The 26,703-nt window shown below is 41.0% G+C and overlaps 2 protein-coding genes and 1 pseudogene across 9 annotated transcripts in view; 2 read left to right on the forward strand and 1 right to left on the reverse strand.

Annotated features, from left to right (window-relative positions):
• The window catches only part of LRRN3 (leucine rich repeat neuronal 3), a 32,541-nt gene extending 13,515 nt beyond the window's left edge, over positions 1 to 19,026 (forward strand). The window contains exon 2 of the mRNA XM_016123383.2: positions 16,079 to 19,026. Coding sequence (XP_015978869.2) covers positions 16,441 to 18,567 — 2,127 coding nt within the window. The 5' untranslated portion in view covers positions 16,079 to 16,440 and the 3' untranslated portion in view covers positions 18,568 to 19,026. The remainder of the gene's footprint in view (positions 1 to 16,078) is intronic.
• Positions 1 to 26,703, reverse strand: part of IMMP2L (inner mitochondrial membrane peptidase subunit 2) — a 631,779-nt gene that overhangs the window by 334,781 nt on the left and 270,295 nt on the right. The window lies entirely within an intron of this gene.
• LOC118611291 lies at positions 13,754 to 13,872 on the forward strand (annotated as a pseudogene).

Genomic DNA, 26,703 nt, shown 5'->3' on the forward strand with positions numbered 1-26,703 from the left:
GTTTTAATTGGGGTGCTACTGCAGTCATAATCTCAAATAGGAGATTCAATAAATGTGTTTCATGCTCTGATTAATATCAGGGCCGCGGATTTGCTATTTCAGATATAGTGAACAATAATTTTGTTGGATAATAATGAACTCCCAAAGATTTATCTGCAATACTGCTGGCTTCGAAGCTCTGAGTCATACTAAATATTTTTAATTCCGCTGATCACATTATAGACTCTAGTATATATAGCTTCAGTGTTTAAGGAAATTCGACTCGTATCACATGTGCCGCATGGATTCTGGGTGTTTCTGCTGAAACTTGGGGCAGACGAGATCTGCCCAGTCTTGGCTGACAAGAGGTATTGTCTTGGTTCGCATCAGATTTTTTTTGGCCTTTTTGGAGTGTCTAAAAATTTCTTTATAACGAGAGTGCTTTTATGCCCTGAAGTATTTAGGGAAAGGCTATTTAGGGAAACACAGTCTTCTGTAAGTATAATTTTCTAGCACAGATTCTTTCGTCCAATTCAGGCTTCATCAAAGTCCCCAGCATCGCAGACGGTGGACGTACGGACTGTTTCCCATCCGGTCACTATCGCCGGGCAGCGAGCATCACACCAGTTCCCAGAGGCCTTTTCCCAACACTTATGTCAATGGCCTTAGTGTTTCTCATCATTCCTCTTTGTTGTCATTATAGCATTTTACATTATTTTCTAGTGTTAGTGGCAATCCCAGATATTAAGAACATACTATGACCAAACGTACACAGTTTTGTGTTTTCCAAGTAGAAATACCGTAAGCCTAAGAAAATAACCTGTATACCTTCTACCCTCACTGAGCTATGCCGCTACTGTGGACGTAACCTATAAAAATCAACTTAAAAAACCACCTCGAATGAAAAAGGGTATCTTAACCAAACACTATCTTCATTAGTTGCCTCATGATAGACTTACTTGAGATATTATTATGAAGGTAGAGACGGGATTAGATGTACTTTTAAGATTTGATATAAGCAATCCGTATTTAACTAAACCTTTTAAACATGCTGGCATTTACCACTGGCTTTTGTTACAGTTTTGTAGTCTCTCAAGTGAAACACACGCATGCATACACGCCCACACACACGCACACACACACACACACCCTTCTCGGTTTGCCAATTTTATATTATCATTCAACATTCCACGCATACACACTTTTGTCGGGAACTCAGCATTCATCAGCAAAACCGAAGTCACAAATGATTATCTTGTACAGTAAATATTTTTTATGATGGCATTTTGGGAATTTATAATGAAAAATAATTGATATTCACTCATTCCGTTGCTACTTATTTAACCCGCCAGGCACTAGTCTAGCCAGGCATTGGAGACACAGCAGAGGACCAAACAGGAAACTGCTTTAATACAGTTAACATTCCAGTAAAGGTGGTGGGAGGAAGCGAAAAACAAACAAAAAAAAGTAGATAAATAATTCCTGGTAGCCTTGAATGCTAATAAGAAAAACTAGACAGGGACAGTGCTTCGAAGTAGTGCCTATGGTAAGGTGATCTATAAATAAAGTATCACCAAGTAGCAAAAGTAAAAGCCAAATTAAAGAACAAATGTCGAAAATAATTTAAATCCAATTTAACATGTTCTTTGCCATCTAAGCGATGAGACATTAACTTTAAAAAAAAAAACCTAATTAAGACATTAAAGTATCATTTAATTTTACTGCGTAAAAATAAATAAATAAATAAACAAATAAATAAATAAGAATATGCAGTGTTGAACATGATTAGGAAGTGAGTCCCTGGTGTGACTACTGAAGACGGCACTTTCGTCCATACATTGCGACATACGGCTTTCGGCGGCCTGCCTGACCGAGATGACTGAGGACGGAGCCACCGGTGGAACCATGCTCGTGGGCCTCACTTCCCAGCCCTTTCTCTCTGACCAATCACGGACCCTCTCTAGCCTCACCTGTCAGGTGGGAACCTCGGCGCACACCTGAAGGTTACCGTGCGAACCAAATAAGGACATATACGAAAATTTAACAAAATTTTTGCAACACAGCACATGACCGCTGCTACTTTGGTCACTTTCATCATCTGATTGAATTGTTATGTGAACAAAAAACAGGAAATTAATGGAAATGACATGGACCTTAGAGAATGTTCGGCCTTGGGACGACTGCAAAACACGCAAGATAGGTAAAGCCTCGAAAACCCCGGAGATAGTGGGACTAAGTCTACATTCGAGCAGATGATGTTCTTTTTCTAATCTGTGCTGCTCCGTACAGCTGCAAGGACTTAGCCTTTAAAGAAAACCTCAACACCAGAATTTTTCTTCTCCATATTTTTCATTATTCTTACAGCTTAGTTACTCTTCTCACACAGTAAGGACAGATTTCATTCACTGAAACAAAACTAAACCTCCCAAGAAACCCTACACGGCACCAGGAATAACCACGGAGGAATATCTTACTCACCAGCATCGTGAATTGCCATTAACGGAGATCAGGAAAAAATTGTATTATATCTGCAATTTAGATCCTGAACTCCAACTCCATAGTGGTTTAACTGAAACTCTACTACATGGCCCTACTTGAATTAAATATAAAAAATTATAAGGTTAAAATACAAACAGCTCTCAAGCTTCAAAGAAAGTTTCTCTATAATGTGAAACTTGTTGAGTACTTCTTGACTGAGCAGTATGAAACATTCCTACCACAGAAATTAATGGTAAATTAAATAACTTTGCAACATAACTTTGTTTCAGGTACATTGAAGAGTAAATTTAGGTGAATGTCCCAGGTCAAATTTAAAGGATCCTAGATTTTGAATCATGCAACTGTGTGAAGAAAAAATTCCTTCTCATAACTCAAATCTGTAATGTAAAACACCTTGCTTTCCTTAGCTTACACTGATAGTGTAGAACCTGTTCCTAAATTATTTGTACAGAGTTTATCTACTGAAAAAAAATCTTCCAGAGAGGTGATTTGTCACCTAATTTTCACTCAGTTCATATGTGAAATGAATCACAGGCTTCTAGATGTAAAGTGGGTATAAATTCACCAACTTTTTTTTTTTTTTTAAAGAATCCCTTCTCCGCATTAAGATATTAGAACTACCTTACCTTGACTGGTCCTCCATGTGCGACCTCAAAAAGAGATGCTTACGGGGGCCTAATGCCCGCGTCAAGAGTTAGCGAGGGCCTCTCCTGCCCATTAACACAAAATTAAAATTGTGTGGGCTCACAAATTATACCACTTTCCATTTCAAAAATATGGCATTTAGTCTTTTTTTTTTTTTTTACTTCCTCCTTTAACTTCAGTCCTTTCTATTCACCGCTTAAAGGCAATACAGGTTTATTTTTATGTCACTGTTTTGAGGAATCTCATTTTTTTTTTTAAATTGGTTGTTATCCAGATGTAGCCTAAGCCTCACCTGGTAGAATAAGTCAAATACCACAGAAAACATATTAAAGCAGAATTCGTTGTAAAGCCAACCACAAGCGAGGGTAATGTGAGTCGAGTCATGTCCTCTGTGTAGACAATAATTTTAAAATGATTTCGACGGGTTTTAGGCATAAACTTCATGAGGTTGTGTACATAAGACTGTCCTACATAATTAACCCCCCAAATAAAGAGCTCCCTCAAAGCGCCTGTGATGTTCAGTGGCTGTAAGTTAGGCAACAGGAAGAAAACTCAAAGTTTTATCGTGACTATAGTACCTTTCATTTCCACGCATGAAATAAATTAATAAAGCCTTGCTGACCTTCGGCATATTAAGAACCATCAGACTTTCAAGAATTCAGGTTTGTTTTTTTCCCCAAGCTTTCGATGGAGTGTATGCTGTTGTCCTGTTTTGAAAATCTTTCTAATGCTCCCCTGAAACAAATATATAGCCGCGTCGTTTTAAGCGGATGGTCAGGAGTACAGGAGGACACCGCAGAGCACGAAGGAGGTCGGCACACTTTTCAAACAGAAATGGCAAACAGCTCCGCACCCATTTTACGGAACCAAAAGGCCAGGCCACGTCTGTATCATCAGCTCCCTCGGTGACAGTAACAGAAGAGCGTCGCCCACGGCTGAAGTCACAGCGGCATGCTGGCCCGGGGCGCGCCTGGAACCTGCTGCTGTGGCTCTCTCGTCTGTTCCTCGACCTTCGGAAATCTGATTTCGATGCCTTTCAAAGCACCTTTTATTTTTGCAATTCTTAGTAAAAATACAAAACAATGATGCCCGTGCTGCCGTTAAGTGGCATGAAAATCAATATTCTATTATATGCATAAGAGAAACGGCCCTCCCCTGAGCCCGTCGCCTCTGACTTCCATCGGAGGAGTGTTCTCCTCTGAATGTGAACTGGCGTTTTCTGTAATAACCCTGCTCTTGAAATGGTCTTCATTTGCTCTGTGGTGTACACATCACTGAACTCCTGTTCACAGGCTTCCTTATTTTCCTTCTCAACCGATGACTTTCTGTTCGGCCAGACCGCCCGCGTTCACCGGGAGAGCCAACGGGATGAGAACCTTCGCGCCGGCATCCTCCCACGGCGAACCTCTGCGAACGAAAACCGCCCCGCTCGCGATGCGTACAGAAGCGTTTATTTTTGCAGCTAGCACAGAGCGAAACGTTGGGGGCTCTTGCACATAGATGCCATCACGCCCTCCCACGGGTGAGACCCTACAGGGAACACTGCTGGTGAGGGCACAAAGCACAAGGTGGCCACGTGTGCCTCGAATCGACTCCGGCTGGAAGCGCTGTTGCTGTCCTGCCTTTTATCTATACCAGGGAGACGGACGATCCTCAGGTGACTCAAAGAATGGAAACTTCAAAGACTGAGGTGAGGGGACCTGGCTGTCATCCAGTGCAGAAGAAAAGGCTTTTAAAATTGCTTGAATTATCTGGATAATTACCCTCAAATGCTTTCATCTGAAATGTAGGATAATTGAACAAGGGTCTACGTGAGACGGTCATTTGCAAACCACCGTACTGCAAGGCATCGTACAGGTATCTCTGCTGGCATTCAGTCGGGGGAGTATGCTAAAGAAACTATCTCCAAATGTAGTTGGAATGCTTTTGAAGATAAAAGGATTTACAAATCATTCCACTGCACTAGCCTTCCAAATAAACCAAAAGTGGACAATAAGGGTGAGCTTTTAGAAATCAAAAGGATCAAGGGAAAAAGGAAAGCATGCTTAGGAAGACTGCTTATTCGCCCACATGAATTTTTTAAACTAGAAATCGATGTTAACTAAATGAATTACCTCTAAACATCTACAAACAGATATAAAAATTAGAGCAAAATGGGAAAGTTTAAACATAAGTTTAGGCAATCATGCAGATTTTCTGAACAGACTAAAGGATCTCAGTATTCACAGGCACATGTATGAATGCACAAACTTTTTATCAAAAGAAGAATTATTTTTCTTATAAACACACATAAATTGTTCCTGACATCTAATTTTTAAAAAATCTCAAACTGTCTATGAATGTGTATGGGTTCTAAGAACCCTTCTATAGACTACTTCTGATCCTAGTAAAATTAGCACCCTATCCAACATAAACATGTGAATAAACGTGATGAAAATATCAAGATCTGTGTAAATTCTACCAGTATGTGTCAGTAATATTCTGTTTGTATAAGGAAGCATACTGAAGCAGTTTTGAGCCTGTTAATTTAAGGGCATCGTAAAAATTCTGTAATTATAGAGCTTGAAGGGGACCTCTTGTTTTAGAAACAAAGTTACTGGAGGTCATAAGGCATCTTCTCACTCTAGGGTCTGCATGCATCCCCAGCACCCTGTGCCAAAGTGCCGTAATCATCCCGATAGAGACCTATATAGCGCTGTTAAACCTGAAGCAAGTTTTCCATTATTCTGTCTCTTAATTTGGAAAAGAAGATGATCCTCCTTCAGTCTAAGATGAGTGAATGTTCAGGAAAACACATAAATGATGAGCACTCCCACCCACCGATGCCTACACATGGGACCACATAAATGCTCAATAACAAGGAAATGGTAAAGAAGTTAAGAAAAACGAACCAGGCAATCAAAACTGGCTGGCTCTCACACAATACTGAATGAAATACTGTTACGCTGGAGTATAATTTCAAGTTCTCCAATACATGGAGTGATTCTCCTAGAAGAAATACAAGCAAAACAAATTCCAGCTTAGAAATAGCACTCATTTGGCTAATTATGTACAAATATCTTCCTTGCAGATAATGCTATTAATGAAGTGTTCAGTTGAGCAAAAAAAAAAAAAAAAATAATGAAAAATAAGTACAAATCAGAATTCATAATGAGACATGACACTATCACAAGCTGGTGATTTATGAGTACACAGGAATCGCTGCACCAATATGACACACTCCTGAGACTGAGTTCATTCCCCAATCTCCACAAGCAAATTACAAACGAGGACTTTCTGCCCCACAATTGCCCTTCCTGAATATAGCTGTGTGTTACAACTAACTAGCTTCCACAAATTTGATGGTTTGAAGGTGCCACATTTACAATTATTAAAAGAAAATAATAATAATAATCCTGATCCTATTTGACTTTAGCCCTTTGGATCTCCCCATGTAGCACAAGACTCCAATTCTGAAAACAGCAGAAGAAGAGAGATAAAAAGCTTGAGACTCCTTCGAAATCTGCCCAAATGATATTTTAAGATTCAGGAGAAAAAAAAAGAATTGTGCTATTTAAGTTACTCCAAGTTTCTCTACAAGAAATTCACTGGAGGCCTATATTTTAATCTAAGGACGGTGGCTGAGCTTAGTTTCATGAGAGATGGAAATGGTACATGACTTATTAATGATCTTTGCGAACGTTCTTTGTGTTCGAATGTAAGGTCTTGGCCATGACAAGGACACGGAATCATACCAAATGTTCCTTTTTTATTTTATTTTTATATATAACTATTTCTATCATAATGATAAGACTTCTCTAGGTTTAGAATCTCAAAATATCTGATCTGAGAATCTGAAAAATCAGAATCAAAGAAATCATTCTCAACACACGGGTACATATTACACACACTTTAGTGCATAAATACTGCACAACAAAAATAACTTTGCTCTAGTACACAGATTTATAACCGTGACTCAATAAGAAATCTCCGTGGGATTTTCTGAGGCACTAACAACCAATTTGAAAATAGTAGTAAAAATTTTGTCCAACCCCCATATTTTGTGGGTCTCTAAGACTGAGAATATGATTTATGTGGACCACACGGCAAAAACTAGGCCTAGAAATCAGGCTGCCTTAGTCTGGGTCGCCTTCTGCAACACTCAACTATCTTCCAAATGTCATCTGAGCAAAACTCTTCTATCAGAGAGAGAGACGGATGCCGGGAGCCAGCGTACTCAGGCAGTGGGAAGAAAACACCTTTCTGAGAAGATACCAAGATGAGAAGCGCCATGTTAACAGATACTTGAGAGGAAGTACAGCTTTGTAGTAGTGAAAGACAAACTGAGAGGTAACTAAAAATTTAAGCGTTTATTTGAGTAAAAATGGGTTTGAACAGGGCAGCACCGAACCAGGCGTGATTAGGGGGCTCCATGACAGGCGCTCAGGGCGAGAGTGACAGAGAAAGCGTGGAAGCAGAGGAAGGGAGGTACTGACTGGCTGTAGCTTACAGCCTGGAGGGGCTGCTCGTGACTGGTCGCCGTTTGGTTTCAATTCTGAAAGCGTGAGGCATTTCCAGGCTCAGATCTTGCTTCGCCTGTGAAGGCCGCCATGGCGTGCGGCCACCTCGATGTAATGACCCCCTTGTTAAATCAATTCAACCGTGGCGAAGCCCGGACTCTAGAGATGAAATGAAAGGATCCGAATCCACAACCGAGGGAGGGTGAACTGGACAGTCATTTAACCTCTTTGGCTTCATACGAAAAGCGAGGATAAGAACAGTGTCCACAAAAGACAGCTGACATGAGCGTTCCCTGCGAGAATGCGCGTGGGGCCTGCGGCCGGGGCGCGTGGGACATGCTCGCCGCCGCCGCATCGGGGCACTTCCTTCTCCCCCGCCCCGCGCCTTCCGCGGCGAATGCCCCGCGTGGAGGCCAAGTGCTGTGGCACCGCACCGTGCGAGGGGACAGGCCATGCGAGGGGACAGGCTGGGCCAAATTCAGGCGAGGCCAAAGGAAACAGACCTAACCGGGACAGGCCTATAGATCGAGATGGTGGAGGGGGGGAGGGGGTGGAATTTGCCTTAGAAAGAATGCCTAAGGTTTCTCCGAATTGTCAATTCCCCTCCAGAATGGACCAGTGTGCATGAGCCATTTCACCTCCAAGGGCCTCCGTGACCTCAAATCTAAAAGAAAATGGGGGGCAGATGGATGATTCAGAAACAGCTCTTTGGGGCCCAGTCGGGGTCAGATGCTGTGGGCAGGACGGCAGACCTGGGTACCAGCTAGATCTTTCCGGCTCCCCGCCTCACCACACCCTCCTCCGTCACCCCACCTCCTGTGCTAGCCAGCAAAGATCTCTCCTATGTTTGATTTATTGTGAATCTCGGTGAGACTTGATTTGAACAAACGGTGTCACAGCTGAAATGGTGAGAGCCAATGGATCTCGATGCTCATTTACAGATAAAAACTATGACACCAAAAATATGCTAAGCTTTATGATGCCAGATTTATTCAGGTAGGCTCAAACTTGAAGATTATAAAAAATCCATATCTTTAAATTTAGCAAAAAAAAGTCATAATAGATGTATTGTTCACATATCAATATTAACAGTTACTGACAACTCATTTTTGCTTCATTTACTTGATCAAGGGACCTAATCCAAGCAATTTACTTACCCAGTGGTTAGTTTGCCTTAATTTGATAACTAAAGTAATTCTACTTTTCACTTACTATGGTGTAGATATAAATATAAAATGAAATAGGAATAACAGCATCTAGTGAATCTGATAGCATTCAGAAGCCCCACAATGACTAAAATCCACTGATCCTAATGAGTTAATGCCGTGCGACTAGAATCCTGAATATCAGCTTGTAACCAATTAAATGCAAAGGTTAACATCAGAGAAATCAGTTTCCCCACAGCTATTCTTTAGACACCTTTTTAAAAGACCTTTCGCATTCACAGAATAGTGTCATACACCTTAACGGTCACATAACCAATTTCTTTAGCTTAATGTTCGTTTACCTGAGGCGCAGGAACGTGAAGTACCCCGTCCATCATCACAAAATGCCCTGTCCATCCTCACAAAAGCATCTGGTACACCTGATCTACGTTTCATAATGAAAAGCAAGATGGCTTCCCCTTTATCAATCCTTTATTGACAGATGAACATTTTAAGATAGCATTCATTAAACTAGTCTACATCGTCACCATTATCCATTTCCTGAAAGCTGACATGCGAATTCAAAAAGTTAATTCATTTTGAATAACTGGAAAATAAATATTTCCCAAGGAAAAAAGAATAGCTTTTTATAGAAATGCAATTAGTATAATTTGAAAATACCTTTGGGATATGGAACCTTCAATTAGAATTAAAGAAAGACTGAATCTTACAATAAAGGAATATAAAGTCAGATAATGGGGAAACAGAATTTAAGTTCTTTAGACAAATGAACCTAGCTAGCAATTTGCTATAGAAGAAAAGGAAAAAACTGGGCTTTAATGTAACCATGGCAACTTCCTATCCTCACCAATTTTTGAACTTAAGTCGAGTATCAAATGTTTCTCTTCTTCAGACTCTGTGGTTTTTCTAATACACATAATGAGGTACGGGGAAGAAGCCACACTTTGTTCTTAAGCTGTAGGACTGTAAAAACCCATCTGAGAGAGAGCAGATTTTAAATCTTCTTACCCACGTGTTTCCCAGTATACTGCAGGTGATTTTCTGTAAGCGTCACAAAAGAACACAGAACATGCAGGTTGCTTCTGATGGAGGGACAAACTAAGCGATCCTTCCTTTGTACATCCACAGAGCAGACCATGTACAGGCCTTTCATTGTCAGGCAACCCTACGATGCCGCGTGCTCTGCTCCTTTGGTCACTGTGAACTTGGCAAGTGGATACTTCATCTTATTTACTGCTCACTTTCCAGTGAGTATGATTTGCCTTGCCAAAAAGTAGGTGTCCAATCAATGCCTCATAAGTGAAAAACGGATGCTTCATAAATGATGATGCTAAAGAATGAAGATCTCTTCACCAAAGAAATGTAGCTGTTGCCCTAAGTTTCTACCTATAATTATATCCAGAAACAATTTCTGTTTTAGATTAAAGAGATCTCAAGTTACAAGTGTTCACAAGTATGAAAAATATCATGAAGATATGAAAATTCTTAAAATCTCTTTCTTTTAATGGCCTAATCTGCAAGTTTTCTGCTGTTGGCCAGAGTCTAATTATATGTAAATTATATGTATAATTTAAACATATGAAATGTTTTAGATCTTTGACTCTCCCTCAGGGAAAAATCTAGATGGAGGAGTCAATAAGGAAAATTAAAGATACCATGAAAACAAATTCAGGAAGCCCAGAAGGACATATGTATTAGGAAAATTCCACACCTTGAAATGCTTTTTACATTTCTTTTTTTAATCTTATGAATCAACCCATCAAAAAAAAAAAAAAGCCTTAAGTTAATTGCCAAATTATACTCTGCCAGTAAAAAGTTTAAATCTTTCAGTTTTCAAAAATCTCATGAAATAAACAGATTAGAAATGAGAGCACAATGCCCGTCAGCAAATATTTACTGAAAGACAGAATGGAAGAACAAACCAAAGCTGAGCTCTAATAAGGACTGACTTGGAACTCGTATGAGCCATTCATTCAAATCATTTAAAAGAGCCTTTCTCTAATGCATTTCGGAGACATGTCGGTTTTCATTCCTGGTGCCATTTCATTAACATCGCCATCTGAACTTTAATAATATTCAATGATAATTTATTTTGCTTTACTATATGAAAGATTCTATTGCCTTTAAAACTAAAAGGTACAAAAATACCTTCTAAAATACTTTTACGTGAGAAAACGACTAAAAAGAACAGTGGTTAATGATGAGTTGGTTCCCGGCTCCTAAGGGTGCAGGCACAGACATGAGCACTCATCCTCACAACAGGAAATCATTTAATGAAGCCTTATCTGTCACCAACATCGGCTTCTGTACGGCTTATCCGCCATATTTTAAGGAAGAAAATAAGCAAGATTTTTTTTACCTGCATGTTGTCTGCTTTGCACCCATCCATCCACTTACCCCTCCATCCAAACACAATATTTATTGAAGGCTTATTATGCTCCAGGCCCTAGGCTAGCCTCCCAAGCACCGTCCCAAACGACAGCCCTAAAACCTGTAAATCACAAGTTGAAATATAGATTTTTTTTTTTTAAGTATATTCTCCCTACTCTTATTTTAGGAGGAAAAAACTCCAGCAAATTGATGGAGTATGGGAAATTACATAAGTCGATCAATAATTATGTAATTCAAGTTTTCTAAGAAATTTTTAATTTTATATTTCAAAGAGTTTATTATTTTTTCTTAATGTATTCAAAACGGAGAAGTGGGAGGGCCATGAGGAGAGAGAGAATGGAAGTGGAGAATGGGATTAAGCTGGTCAATTTTTATTTTTCAGTGATATGATTATTTTTAAATGTAAAAAATATTATACAGATGCATATAAAAAACAAGTGGAAATCTATCCTAAAATCAGTACCACCATCATAATGATTTAGCCCAAATTCCAAAATGGCCCGCAGCAGACACCGCTTTCTCAGTGATGAAGCTAAAATGCAGCTCGATAGAACGGCTATGTTTTTAAACTGGTGCCTGGAAAGTGAGCTGTCTTCTGCTTTGCGCCGGTGGGCACTTTGCAGTACGACTGTGATATTTCTACATTTTAACCATCAGACAGTAAGAAAAAAATTCTGTAGAAATCTGGGGGCAAGTGTTTTCCTTTTTCCCCAACTGTTCTTAATTACCAGTTACTTAAGAAGGAAAAGGAAAAGTCATTTTAATCACTATTCCATATGCAACGCAAAGTATAAAAAGACACATTTGTGAGTTATCATTGAGCAAACACTTGTTTGATGAATGGAGGTACTGGGCTAGGTACCAATCAACCAAGCAAATGTACTAATTAAACCAAAAGTGGAATTGAACATAGTCCCTAATTAGAAAGATCTCATAATCTAGTAAGGGAATAATAATCTAATAACCACATGTCTAGTAAAGCAATAATGTAATAATCTAATGTCCAGTAATAATCTAACAATCTAATGTCTAATAGTTTACGTCCAGTAAGGGAAAACAAAACGTAAACAAATGACGACACAGATGAGGGGTGACCGAGAATAAATTCAGGAAGAACTCCCCATTACAGGGGAGGTCTGGGGACCAAGGTCACACCAAGGGCCACGACACTCGAGAGATCCAGTCCCTGTGACAATATACATGTTACCTGAGCAGATGTGCCAGGCTACCATTTCTGATGATGACGATAACTGAGAACTCTAGCCTGACCTCCCTGCCTCAGACTCTGTGTTCAAAACCAAACTGCAAATTCGTAATTCACACTTCCAAGTACGTTTTTGTAACATGGAGGAAAAGCAACGCCCGGCACATTGATGCATTTGGATTCTCCACCAGCATTTTGGTTTCGTCCCTTCTGTGTTTGGTTAATGTGAATCACACACTAGTCACTATTAGTCACTATTAAGTTGAAAAAATTAATTTTTCTAAAGTTGAAACACTGAGGACCAAGGAAACACCAGCCCTGCTGAGAAGTAAAATCAAGCTACCGTCTTTTTGTTGTTGTTAAAATTATTTCGCCTGTTCTCTACCTATGCAGTGCAATGTGGATGACCAGAAAGAGCTGCAGCCGTGAGGACCAAGGCTGGTTCTCACCCCGCCCCTTCATTATTAACGGTGGGATCGCAGGCAGACGGGTCTTAAGGGCCCTACCTAAAAAATGGGAGTTAAAGTACTTCCCCGCCCATGTCACGGAGCCATTATTAACATAAACAGTGCCTCAGAAAGAGCTTTGAAACCCATAAAGTGCTAAGATTTAAGATATTATCATTGCCTTACTATCCTGCAGACAATCCATGCCAAATAGTCCATTAGTGAAAGCACAGTAATCAGTTCCAAAGACACGAAAAAGAAATCAATATTACAATAAAGAAAGGCACAAATTCCGTGCCCTCTTTTGTGATTCTGTACCAACTTGTCTTCCTCCGGACCTGAGGAAATGGAATTTGAGTTTTTCACCCCATAAGAACTCTCCTTATTTTCAAAAGCTTCCGGAATAAATCTAGTTTCAATGTGGTTGTTTCTAGCATATGGCTGTATCCCTGATGAAAATCAGAAAAAAAAGTTTCTAATTAGATGTAGATAGGAACTTTTTAAAACACAAGAATAATTTCAAATTAAAACATGGCCTCGTTAGGTTAACGCCCCCCAGAAAGTTTCACCATGAACGTTTCTAATCCTTTCGATGACACTGAGGAGGACGAAGCGGGCCCAACCTCTAACTGATTCAGGCAGAAGCTGCGACTTCTGGGTTCTCAGCTGAGTGTGACTGACGTGCAGAAATGTGTTTTGCGCTTAGCACGTAGGCTTTCCCTTCACGCTGGGAAACAGGCGTCAAACTTCGGGGCAGTGTTTTTCGGGTGCCCCTCCCACGGGCCCCCACGGCGGCTCCGACTGCAGCCACCCGTGTGTGATCCCCTCTTGACTGGAAAGGGACTGAGGCAAGAGCCCACCTCAACGGCGGCTTTGCACCCACCAGCTATTAACCCAATAACTGGGACAGAGTTGACTGAATAAGTCTATGGCCACGCCACCCTGAACATGCCCGATCCCATCTGATCTCGGAAGCTAAGCAGAGTCAGGCCTGGTTAGTACTTAGATGGGAGACCACCTAGGAAGATCAGGTGCTGTAGGTGTAAAAAAATAAAAAATAAGGGATTGTAAGCTGACACGGTCCTTGCAATCTGTGAGGTCAACCAAGGCTTGCCTCGTCTAAAAAAAATATAAAAAGGAAAAAAAAAGGAAAAAAAGTTGACTGAATGAATTAAGGAATAAACTACAGATACAATGTTAGATTGACTTTTCTTTAAAGTCTAATGTTCTTTTGTGTTACACTCAAATTTCCTCTTTAGATTTTCGTAAGTCAGGTATCACATTCTGTGTAAGTAGTAGGTTCATGCGAGTTAAAGTAGCTCAATGTCGAAATTAGGAAATTGAAGAGATTGCGTTGCCTAAATTATATGTGGGAAAGATGACTAGACACACTAATTAACAAAATTCACTTATTGCTTCATTCAAAACATTTCATGAGTACCTACTGTGTCATAGTTCCCATGCCCAGAAGCCAGCCATGCAAAGTCAGGCAGGCTTCGTGCACTCAAGGGGGTGAGTGCCTGGCGAGGTGGAAAACTAGTCAACATTCTGGCGGAGCTGTGTGCGCGGGCCACGCAGCCGCTCTGGGGGGCCGCTAACTGCCGCTGGGGAGGTGGTACACAGAAGGCTTCTCAGAGAGGCGACCTGAGGTCTGAAAAGACCGCAAGTTAACTTAAAACAAACAAACGGGCATTGCAGCAGAGCGGGGAAGATGAGGCGCCCAGCGCTCCACAGCAGAGAGGAGGCTGCGCGCAGGGGAGGGCGTGAGAGGAAGAGCCAGGGCCCCCGAGGCGGGGGCTTGGGGGTGAGGAGGGGTCAGGCATCTTCACTGAAGGAGGAGAGCTACCGGATTCTCTCCTCAAGGGACTCAGTCTACTTAAAACGGAGTAGGAGTAATAGCCGAAAGGTCCAGTTATTAAAAAAAAAAAAAAAAGATAAGCAAATAGATGAAGCAATGAAAAAAGCGAAGCAAAGGCACTTGTAATTCAAAGCAGCTCAGTAGTTACCTGAACTCTGTGATCTGGTTTTTAGGCAAAATCGCATCTCTTACAATAAAGGATAAGAGGCAAATTAGGTGTGACTCAATTATAAATACTTTACAGTTTTGAAAAACAAGGACTTCTCCATCACTAACGTGCCCGTCCAACCCAGAGTCAGTTAACGGGGCCATGAGACATGTCACTAGCGGGCAGAGGTGAAGACCGCTGACGGCTGGCTCTGCAGCCCACAACCGCTGGGAGCACAAAGCCCCAGAGGGACCGGTCACCTGCGCTCCTGCCCCGCCCCCTCCCCCCATCTCCCCATCCCCCCATCCCTATCCCCCACCCCTCACCGCCCCCGCCGCTGGTGGGCAGTGCGCAGCCGCACTCCAGCTTTGGGAGTGTATTAAAGGACTCAGGTACCGTAAGGATGCGGCACGTATTAAAACCGCGACTTGATTTTGGACTGCTTATTTTTATGGGATGAAGACCTCGGCCTGCATTTAAAAGAAGGAATGTCTAAGTGCCTGTTTTACGGGATGTAACAAATTTACATTTTCACCAGTAGTGACTAATGGAATGTAGGTTATTTTCAGGGAAAACTAACACAGTCGAACATTAATCTGAATTTCAGTTAAGAACGACAACATACAGGTACATTTATGGCAAGTCAGACTTAATCTCTTCCAAATACTGTAAAACCCAAGTCGCTTTACACAGAAGAGACTGTGGAGACGAGTGTGAACGAAGCCGGGAGACCCGGCTGGACACCACTCGTCCGTCATTTCCCTGTCCTCTCTGGGAAGCCGGAGAAACCACAGGCCAACCACGCATCTAATTCTAACTAAACGGTATTATTTATTTAGAACCTTTTAATTTTACCTCCCCAAGAGGAAAACAAAGCCATCACCGTCAAAAGGTTTTCTGTTTTGCCCTGCAACTGTCAAAGAGAATGACAAATATAATAAACAATTACAAGGTACATGGAAGGAAAACTTCGACATAAAAATTCTGGAGGCGTGCTCAGTATGCTTAACGTAACTTTGGTCTCCTACAGTTTCCATTTCTCAGCCTTTCCGATGTGTGGTCCAAAAACTATTAAGGACAGTCTTAACAAGGCTAAAGTCACCAAAACATATTAAATTAACTGTAAATGCTAATAATATTATGAAACCATCATTAGTTAATGGATAGTAACTGTGGCATTTTTTGTTTTTGTTTTTGCCTTTAGACTAATTCCTCTTCTCTTTTACATTTCATTTTATTATAGTTAGCACCATGTGGCCGTTCCTGCAAGTACTGAACTCGCATGGGATTTGAATATTATGCTCCTAAATAAATGAAGTGCTCAACTTCTGGTGGCCATCTATACATCCTCCATCTTCAGAATGCGTATCGGTACTCAGTCATAAAGAAGACAGTGACCTCCTTTTCTCCAGTATGCATGACGTTTCTGGACAAGGCGATCGTGGCACTGGCTCTTATCTCCTTGAAGAAAACCTCAGCATTTCTACGACATTTATCGTGTGACAAATGCAACGAGTTTCCTTATCAATCAGCTCCCGCTGCACTCACTAGCAGGGGCTGTGGAACCCTCAAGGGCCCGTTCAGTTTCTGAGGACGAAAGCTAAGATGAAGGACATGCCACTCCGGATCCACGTGCTACTTGGCCTGGCTATCACTACACTAGTACAGGCTGTAGATAAAAGGGCGGAGTGCCCACAGTTATGTACGTGTGAAATCAGACCCTGGTTTACACCCCGATCCGCGTATATGGAAGCATCTACAGTGGACTGCAATGACTTAGGTCTTTTAAATTTCCCAGCCAGACTGCCCGCTGACACACAGATTCTGCTCCTACAGACTAACAATATTGCCAAAATTGAACACACTGTAGACTTTCCAGTCAACCTCACTGGCCTGGACTTATCTCAAAACAATTTATCTTCAGTCACCAATATTAATGTAAAAAAGATGCCTCAGCTTCTTTCTGTGTACCTAGAGGAAAACAAACTCACGGAGCTGCCTGAAAAATGTCTGTCTGCACTGAGCAACTTACAAGAACTCTACATTAATCACAACTTGCTTTCTGCAATTTCTCCGGGAGCCTTCATTGGCCTACATAATCTTCTTCGGCTTCATCTCAATTCGAACAGACTGCAGGTGATCAACAGCCAGTGGTTTGACGCTCTGCCCAGTCTGGAGGTTCTGATGATTGGGGAGAATCCGATCACGAGAATCAAAGACATGAACTTCAAGCCACTTTCCAACCTCCGCAGCCTGGTGGTGGCCGGGATAAACCTCACGGAAATGCCGGACAACGCCCTGGTTGGCCTTGAAAACCTGGAGAGCATCTCCTTCTATGACAACAGGCTCAGGAAAGTGCCCCGCGTCGCTCTTCAAAAAGTCGTAAACCTCAAATTTTTGGATCTCAATAAAAATCCCATTAACAGAATACGGCGGGGTGACTTCAGCAACATGCTGCACTTGAAAGAGTTGGGGATCAACAACATGCCCGAGCTGATTTCCATCGACAGCCTTGCCGTGGACAACCTGCCGGACCTGAGAAAGATCGAGGCGACCAACAACCCGAGGCTGTCATTCGTCCACCCCAACGCGTTTTCGCGGCTGCCCAGGCTGGAATCGCTCATGCTCAACAGCAACGCGCTGCGCGCCCTGTACCGCGGCACGGTGGACGCGCTGCCCGGCCTCAAGGAGATCAGCCTGCACAGCAACCCCATCCGCTGCGACTGCGTCGTCCGCTGGATGAACATGAACAAGACCGACGTGCGCTTCATGGAGCCCGAGTCGCTGTTCTGCGTGGACCCGCCCGAGTTCCAAGGCCAGAACGTTCGCCAGGTGCACTTCCGGGACATGATGGACATCTGCCTCCCTCTCATCGCGCCCGAGAGCTTCCCTCCCCGCCTGGACCTGGGGGCCGGGAGCCAGGCCTCGGTGCACTGCAGGGCCACCGCGGAGCCCCAGCCCGAAATCTACTGGACCTCGCCCTCCGGCCAGAAGCTCCTGCCTGGGACCCGGACCGACAAGTTCTACGTGCATCCTGAAGGCACGCTGGACATAAGCGGCGTCACCCCGGCAGAAGCGGGTCTGTACACCTGCATCGCCGCGAACCTGGTGGGCGCCGACCTGAAGTCTGTCCTGATCACCGTGGACGGTTCGTTCCCCCAGGACAATGATGGCGCCTTAAATATTAAGATAAAAGACATTCAGGCCAATTCAGTCCTGGTGTCTTGGAAAGCGAGTTCCAAGATTCTCAAATCCAGTGTGAAGTGGACGGCCTTCGTCAAGTCGGAAAATGCCCGAGCCGCCCAAAGTGCCCGGATACCATCGGACGTCAAGGTGTATAATCTCACTCGTCTGAACCCATCCACTGAGTATAACATTTGCATTGATATCCCCACCATCTACCAGAAAAACAGAAAGAGATGTGTCAACGTCACTACGAAAGGTTTGGACCCGGATCGAGAAGAATATGGAAAGAGTCACGCCACAGCATTTCTGGCCTGCCTGGGAGGCTTCCTGGGGATTATCGGTGCGATGTGTCTTTTCGGCTGCCTCTCTCGAAGGATGGACGGTGGTGGCAGACGGGGCCACGTGAGGAATTACTTACAGAAACCAGTCTTTGCATTCGGCGAGCTGTATCCTCCCCTGATCCACCTCTGGGAAGCAGGCAAAGAGAAAAGTACAGCACTGGACGTGAGAGCCACTGTCATAGGCGTGCCGACGAACATGACCTAACCGCCCAACTCGACCCGCTCCACGGGAGCGCGCAAGACTGTAGGAAAAGGCAGAGGAGCGTTCCTTTCCGGAGAGAGGCGTAAGCTTCACCAGCGCTGCTTCTGATCGATGGAAATACGGGCAAGTTCAGCATTTTGATTAACCGGCTTCGAAGGGTACTGTGGCAACCAAATAAAATGATTCCATTTTCTAGAACTTTCATGTAACTTTTATGTCTGATCTATAGTTCCAGTGGACAGAAGCATTTCTGTATTTTTTTTAAGTATATAAGAGTAGTTGAACTGAGCAATACCTCCTACTGTGTTGTATCACACATATTAGCCACGAGTTTTTGCGGTGACCGGATAAACTTGAATCGACACGTGGTGTAATAAAACGGACGAACTCTGTAGAGTAGATGCAGTGAGTGAGTATGTGGGCCTCTTTTATAAGGAAAAATACATTTTGGATTAAAATCAATTGCTTTTGTCTTGTTTTTGTTTCTAAATAAAGAATAATTTCTGGGAAATGTCACCTGACCAGATGTCATTTAAATGACAACATTAACAAACACAATGTTTTTCTCTGATGAAATTTGGAGTGCTAGGAGTAAGACACCTTTACTGGGTTCTGTAACTACATTTTTATTGTGCACAAAAATGAATTATTTGAGAAGGTGCTTTATCAATATTGAAAGGCAATCGTAACATTGTATTTAACCCTTAAGTGACAGAAACAAGTCCTCTAGGAAATTATATATTCACTTATAGATTTTCTTAACAAGAAGCTCTTAAAGTGAATTTAATTATTAAGCTCACATAATGTAAATCCAATATATAAGAACTGAAAGTCTTATTTTAATAATTAGTAGTAACTCAACTTCGAGACACTTGCTTTGCAAAAAATGTTGCCAAAATTTGGCAGGACTTATGATCGAGGTGTAATTTTCAAATCTGTGAGTCTAAAATACTTAATGAGCTTCACTGCAGTAACAAGCAAATAATCTAATTATTTCTTGTGTTGCAAACACAGCAATGGAACATGTTCAACAAGACCAAAACGAAGGCAGTTTATATACTTTTACGGCAACTAATTGGTGCTGACTTGAATTCTGTTTAGATGAAAGAGGATGGTCCTTTCCCCCAAAATAACAGTGGAATCTAGAATGTTAGAAGACTAGAATTTTCCGAGACTAAAATTTTAGCATTTTACTTTAAAATTTATTGGGTCAGTAGACAAACTTTATAGGTTCAATTTTATGAAATTCTCCCTTTTATTTACTTCGCCCCAACATAAAAATGGCATGCACCAGATAATTCCAGACTTCAACAGAAATTTGAGAAGACAGTTTGGCTCATGAAAAGAAAAAACTTCTCAGACAAATTTCAAGTGAAAAATAAAAAAATAAAAACATTACGTGTAGTTCTCTATGACTAGATTTAAGGCACCTAAAGAACATGGCTTTAAAAAAATGAGAATCATTAAATTGAAATGCCAAGAACATTACTAATTATTTAAGAATCTCATACACTAAATGTGAGAATTTTACTTGGAAAAACAGCCAAGATTTTTTAGGGATCAATCGTATTTATAAACAAAAAACCCATAGTCCTGCAAAATAAATGTACTTGTGTACAAAGGAAAGATCTTGAAACAGTAAATATATACACATATATCTAAGATAAAAGCCATAACTTTATAGGCAAATCACTCATTGCTGCAAAGCTACAAGGCTTATGCGTTAATTGTCGCTCTGCCTGGTCATAACCAAGTGTTTAACTTTCTTACGCTAGCTTGCTGCATAGTATCGACATGTCACTGGCCTGTAAACATTTCTAGCACTGTAGTCATATCACCTTATTTGTTAATACTAGACATTTGCTTTTGTGATAGAATCGACGGTTTCTAATTAAATTCTAGCTATTTTTGACCATGTGGAAGGTAATGGCTATGAACTCTTTAAAATGAAAGGACAAACTGTGTTAATTTAATACAACCCGACTACACGACTTGCTAATTCAATGTGTTTCCCAAACACAAATTGTTACAACCTGATGAATCACTATCACACAGCGGCTGACATTAGAATTTATCAGCAAGACATGCTCATACATCATGAGAGGTTTCAGAACCATGGACAGAGCCTTTTAGAACCAGGCTATTTGTCAAAAGTATAGAAGTTGAAATGTGACCTATTAGGATGCAGGTATTGTACAAGTCAGCAAGAACTTTCTCAGGTATCTCATATGTATCTTTTAAACCTATCTGCATGAAGAACTACAGCAAACATATTGTAAAGCTGAGAATCCATTTCAAGCTACATTTTTCTTAGAAAAGTTGTGGCAAACAAGCTCTCTGAATAGACACACCTAATAGTGAGCAATGAAGTGAAGTATTCTTGTTACGGCCAAATAAATACAAATGTTCAAAGTAAGACGTGATCATATTTACTTGGTTAGATTTTAATCTAAATTGCCAGTAAGAGAGAAAAGGCATTTGCTTCAATAACGCGGATGGCATTTCACACTTCCTGTTTCCCCGTGAATCTCACATAAAATCAACTAAGCATGGGTCGAAGTACTCAAAGCATGTAACTTGATTTGGTAATACCATATGGATGCAATGACAAAATTTACCTCTAACAAATAAAATTCTAGAGTTTGTTTCTCCATAAATGCTAAACAATCCCCTCATCTTGCATGGAAGAAAACATTTTTTTGCCACAGAAATAATTTTTAAACAATTACATATTTTTAAATTTACACTGCAAAATAAAATTCAAATTTTCTGAAAATAAGTATGTCCAACTGAACACACACACACAAAAAAAATGTATACAGATAATGTGGAGCGAAATGAGTAACTATCAATAAAGCCAAACAATAATATGATGTCAATCATATGTAGGCCTTTTGTATAGAAAAGAATGGAATATATTTTTGGTGCATACCTCAGTCTTTTAATACTGATTTCAATTCTTAAATTTTTATTCTAATTAGATAAAAAGTGTTAAGCAAAACTACACATCAGCAAACAAACTTAAAATTGTGATTTCTTAGTCTATTCATTTAACTATCTTTTGTTTACATTCGATAAATATGTATTGCATGGCTATTAGTCACTGGAAAAACAGAAGCAAACAGGACAAACTCCTCACTATTAAAGAGATTATATTCCACCGAATTAAAGGGATTGCACTAAAGGGATTAGATGCTACTGAATTTCGTTCTGGTTGTGCAGCACCCTTTCCACAAATATGTCGACTACGTTACCTAGTAGAGTGCCAGTTTCAATCCATACTTTGGAAGAATGACAATACTCAGAAAATCATAGATTTTTTTCTTGGTCCCTATGTTTTACTTACTACACATGCCAATACAGGAATTTAATTTAAATCTGTCATTGAAATATATTGCTTATTATGTACTACATATATAGAAAATAGCCTAAAACCATCCTTAGACTGCTTGTAAATCAGGATGCGTGTCTGCTGACCATAAACTATTTCCAGGCGTAGAAACAGCAGTAACTGTAAGTTTCCCCTACTTTAAGCACAGAGAGATTGGTCACCCAAGAAATAAAAGAAGTTAAATTCGAGAAGACAATTTAGCACTCGCAAAGTGTTTATATATTCTATGGGGACAACCAGCTCTATCAACTCATAAGATCTTCCAAGAACTATGAAGGAAAACTTTAATGTTCCAGAGATTAGCCTTTTTCATGAAAAACCAGAGTGATATGTCAATAATCAATAAAGCAAATAAGAATGACTAAAAGTTTGAAAGGATGTATTTGCTAAATAAAAGGTAATTCTGATAAAACATCCCCACAGCTATCACAAGTATCAGGAAAAAAAAATTCCTATTATATGTGTCCCCATTAAGTGGCATCTGGGACATTCTAGGAGGTTGAAAATAATGAATAGTGATTATATTGTGATGGCATTTTCTGTGATCCAATCAAAGAACAAATGATAACAAATAAGTAAAAGTTGTTTTGAAGAAAATGGTAGTTGTAGACATGTTTACATCAAAAATCACAAATGGCCATTTGGCGATACATCTAAATAGAACAACTTCAGGGATCTTCTCTATCAGATGGCACTGTTTTCATCCTTAGCTCTACAGCCCCGACTTCTACCATACCGTTTTACCCCGACTAACACATTACTAAGCAGGTCCTTTCTTGAGACCATGGCAGGATTGTACCGGAAAGAAAAAGCCATGCCTAGAATCAAAATGCCATCATCAGTATCACGGAGATCTGGGAAAAAAAAGGAACTGACTCCAGTTTCAGCACAATTGTGGTTGTTTTCATGTGTCCACCTGAAAGGTGAGGAACTTATCTGCTGGTAAGGGCAACCACTGACCTGATTTATACCTCTGAAGCAAGGGGAAAATAAAAATACTATTTGTACAGGAGTAAGTGACTAAATCAGAGTTAATTCTAATAGTCATAACCCATATATCCAATCCTTAGAAAAAGCTATTAAAAGATAAATGTTATGGGAGGCTATTCTACTGAAATACAGATTATTTCCAAAATGTAGCCTAAATATTTCATTGACGGTATAACAAAGGTGCTCTACAATTGACTAGTGAGCACTCAGTCTTCTCACGTGAAAAGATGACATATAAAACAAAACATCCTTCCTTTTTATTCCTATTGAGTACACAAAGCCACAGAGATGTGAATTTACCTGTTCTAGTCCACTTTACGCACAGGTCAGAGGGCTCTTAGCTTTCTTTGAAATAAGCCATGTAATCAATAAGGGGTTAGATATATCACAGATACATTAATACAACTTCCTCTTAAAAGCAAATCCAGGTATTAAATTCAGAGCAAATATCGTATATGATTTCAAAATTGTTGTGGAGTGGCCCAGAGTAACAGAGCGTAGCAAAAAGGATTGTGGTTGCCCTTGGCAGGCCTTTGGGAAGAATAAACTATGATTGGCATTTGAGGACCTCGCAGTACTTTGTGTGTTTATATTTATCTTCTCTAAGTCTAATATATCTTCAAGAAACTAATAGGGTTTTATGTGACCATTGTAAGGAAAATCCAGCTCCTCATTAAAACGCATAGTTCAGTGTCCGAAGTTACTGATTCGAAATCTAATTGTGATATCCATTATAATGTGTATCAGCCTCTGGACTACGCAACGGGGTAAGGTTAGAACATAAACCGACCAACCTAATCCTGGCATTGAGAGAATCGCAGTGTAACAAAATGACCTCCGTATCATTTGTGGTACCAGATTCAAGGCTGGTAAAGACAAAAAGCATTCTTAAACCATCAGAGGTGCTACTGTTAAAGCAATATGGTCAAACACGCCGAAAGGATTATTCAAAAGGGTACTATATAAAATTGAGCTTCATTATCAGAACAGGGATTAACATCAGGGGCCTCTGGTAAACGTCCCTTTAATACGAGTTTCACATCGGGAGGTGTCACACGGTCCATAAGAAACAGGAAACCATGTCTCCGAAATAGCTTTAAGGCTTCAGGCATCTCCATCCCTGTTGCCTAGTCAGTCCATCAATAAAACAACATTATTATATGCATTTTCATATTAAATCACTGTGTTATCAGAGCTTAAAAACACATTTACATATGAAATGTATAAATTTATATACTTTCTGAGAAGTTAGAAATAAAAGAAAAAAGGAAATAGACATAGGCGCACTCTCTACTCTACTCCGTCAGGCCTCCTCTCTCTCTCTCTCTCTCTCTCTCTCTCACACACACACACACACACACACACACACACCCCTCACAAACATTCGCTCAGACACACACCCTATAGGTTCAAGGTTTCGGAGTCCTCATTATTTGCAAGACAACCTAATTTCAGATATTTTAAAAATACACCTCCCAGGAAATTAACGGAGGGTCAAAATGTTATTCCTGTTCTCCCCTGAATCCTCAAAGGGCAAAAAAATGAAAGAGGCCCTCGGTATTCTAGGCGGTTTTGAACATAAAAACCCAAATGCGATGTAAAATTGGGGTCTTTGATTTGAGACGGATCTAGCTCTATTTTTGCTGTCAATTGTGTTTCTCCTTCAGAAATTTCACATATATGTCATACAGAGTTTAGAAAAGTATATTCGTATAACGAAGTTAGTCGATGCTAATCCCTACGATACGTATGAAGTCACTCATCCTCTATGAGGAAGAGTCTATCTGTAGCCATGTTTTATAGTACAAGTGAGAAAATTTAGGTTTAGATGGTATAAATAACTTACCAAGGCTTCGCTCCTAAGTTTTCATGGGTAGTGGCGAGGGGGATTCGGTCTCCATGTAAAAACAATTTGACGGCTTGCTCACACCTGCTGCAAACCTTAGCATGTCTCACGTGAACGGATATGACCTCTTAGACAAGTGGCGTTCAACAGGTACTAGGGTGAGTCTTGCTAACGTTGGCAATTATTACAAAAGCAGAGAATTGAGAATCTCCATAGTTAGAAACCAGAGTTCAGCGACCGCATATTTTTAGAAGTAAAGCCTGATACAAACTAAGGACTGGAAAAGAGACGCAGAGCATTGTTCCCCATCGCCACCCTGCTCGTTAGAAAGCGATACGGCTACAAGGCTTTTGGTCACAACCTAGAAGACAACCCCGGCTTCTCAAAAAAGAAAACTCAGGAAAGCGATTCCCGGACACGTGGCTGTTTGAACTGCTTAACTTAGTAGCGGCAGTCAACCCTTGTCGTCAACGAACAGGACACGGGGAAGGAGAGTACAGATTAGAATCACGAGAGCTTGTTGGCTTCTAAACTTGCTTTTAATGGCATTTCACGTTAAAATAAACGTACTGCACTGCAACGCACACACGCAGAAATTTTTTTTAATTTCACGCACACACGAAATTATTGTTACTCTGTGCAATGCAAACTGGTATTTTCTGTTCTATTCTAGTTGCGTTTTTGTTTTTAATGCTGAATGATCTATTAGTTGATTTCTAATTCCTAATGAGTCATGACCTGCAACTTGAAAAACCCTGAGCACGACCATCATCAGCAACAAAGCGCAAGTTAGGCAGCGGCTGCGGGACTGAGAGTTAGCCCCTCAGAGCCTAATAACCTGCTCAGAAGGAAAGGCCGGGGTCAAAACCTCACTGTGTAGGGCTCCGACGTTCACAACATTCCCGCGGGTTAGAGAACGGCCTCGAGGAATATAATTAATATCCCTAAAATGCATCTGTCAAGATACTGTAACTAAAAACTTCTCAAGAGGTAGAAAAAATTATTAAATTAGGAGATTTTCAGACAAATTCCTTATAGATGTCTAAGCAAGAATGCCCACTGGCAGATTCAGTGCCTTTCGGCTGGGAATGTCTCCTGGAGTCTCATTTAGAAAAAGAAAAAGTGAGAGGGGAGGAAAACGGGGTAAAACGGGTCAAATATGTGGTGACAGAAAGAGCTCTAACTATGGGAGGCGAACAAGCAGTGTAAATATAATGTGTGTGTGTGTGTGTGTGTGTGTGTACACACACATACATATATATATGTGTGTATATATATATATATGCCTTACTGTTAAAATGTATAGCTGCAACATCAGATTTCATTAACAAAGTCACCGTTAAAAAAATAATTTAAAAAATAAAAAAATTAAAAATAAATGAAAAGAGCAGAAGTGTATGCGTTTCCTAGGGCTGCCATGAGGAAGCAGTGGAGCCCGTCCCTGCGCCCCGGGGTCTCCGTGTGACATCTCCCTCTCCCTTCTCTTACAAAGGCACCAGGCGTTGAACTAATTCCAACCTGGCCTCATCTTAATTCGACGGCCTCTGTAAAGACCCCATTTCAAAGCGAGGTCACATTCACAGGTACTGGAGGTAGAACTGGACTCCGCCCTTTCTGGGGACACAGTTCCGCTCGCTACGAGCAGAGAGAGATGTGTCAATCCAGGATGTGGACGACACAGCTCTCGCCAGGTTGGAATGCCGCAAAACCGCGGTGGCTCGGGCCAGCTCCGCCGGTGACAGTGACGGAGTGCGAGGGGTGGTGAGGCCCCCTCCATCTCGGCTCTCCGACAGCGTTTACGACGGGACAATGAGAACGCAAGCGAAGATAAACTAAAATGGACTTCCAAAAAGGCGTCACTCGATCTTCAATTTATACTAATTATCATGCTGGAAGGACCATTCAGATGCAT

The sequence above is a fragment of the Rousettus aegyptiacus genome, unplaced genomic scaffold (genome assembly GCF_014176215.1).
Source record: "Rousettus aegyptiacus isolate mRouAeg1 unplaced genomic scaffold, mRouAeg1.p scaffold_m13_p_13, whole genome shotgun sequence".
NCBI lineage: Eukaryota > Metazoa > Chordata > Mammalia > Chiroptera > Pteropodidae > Rousettus > Rousettus aegyptiacus.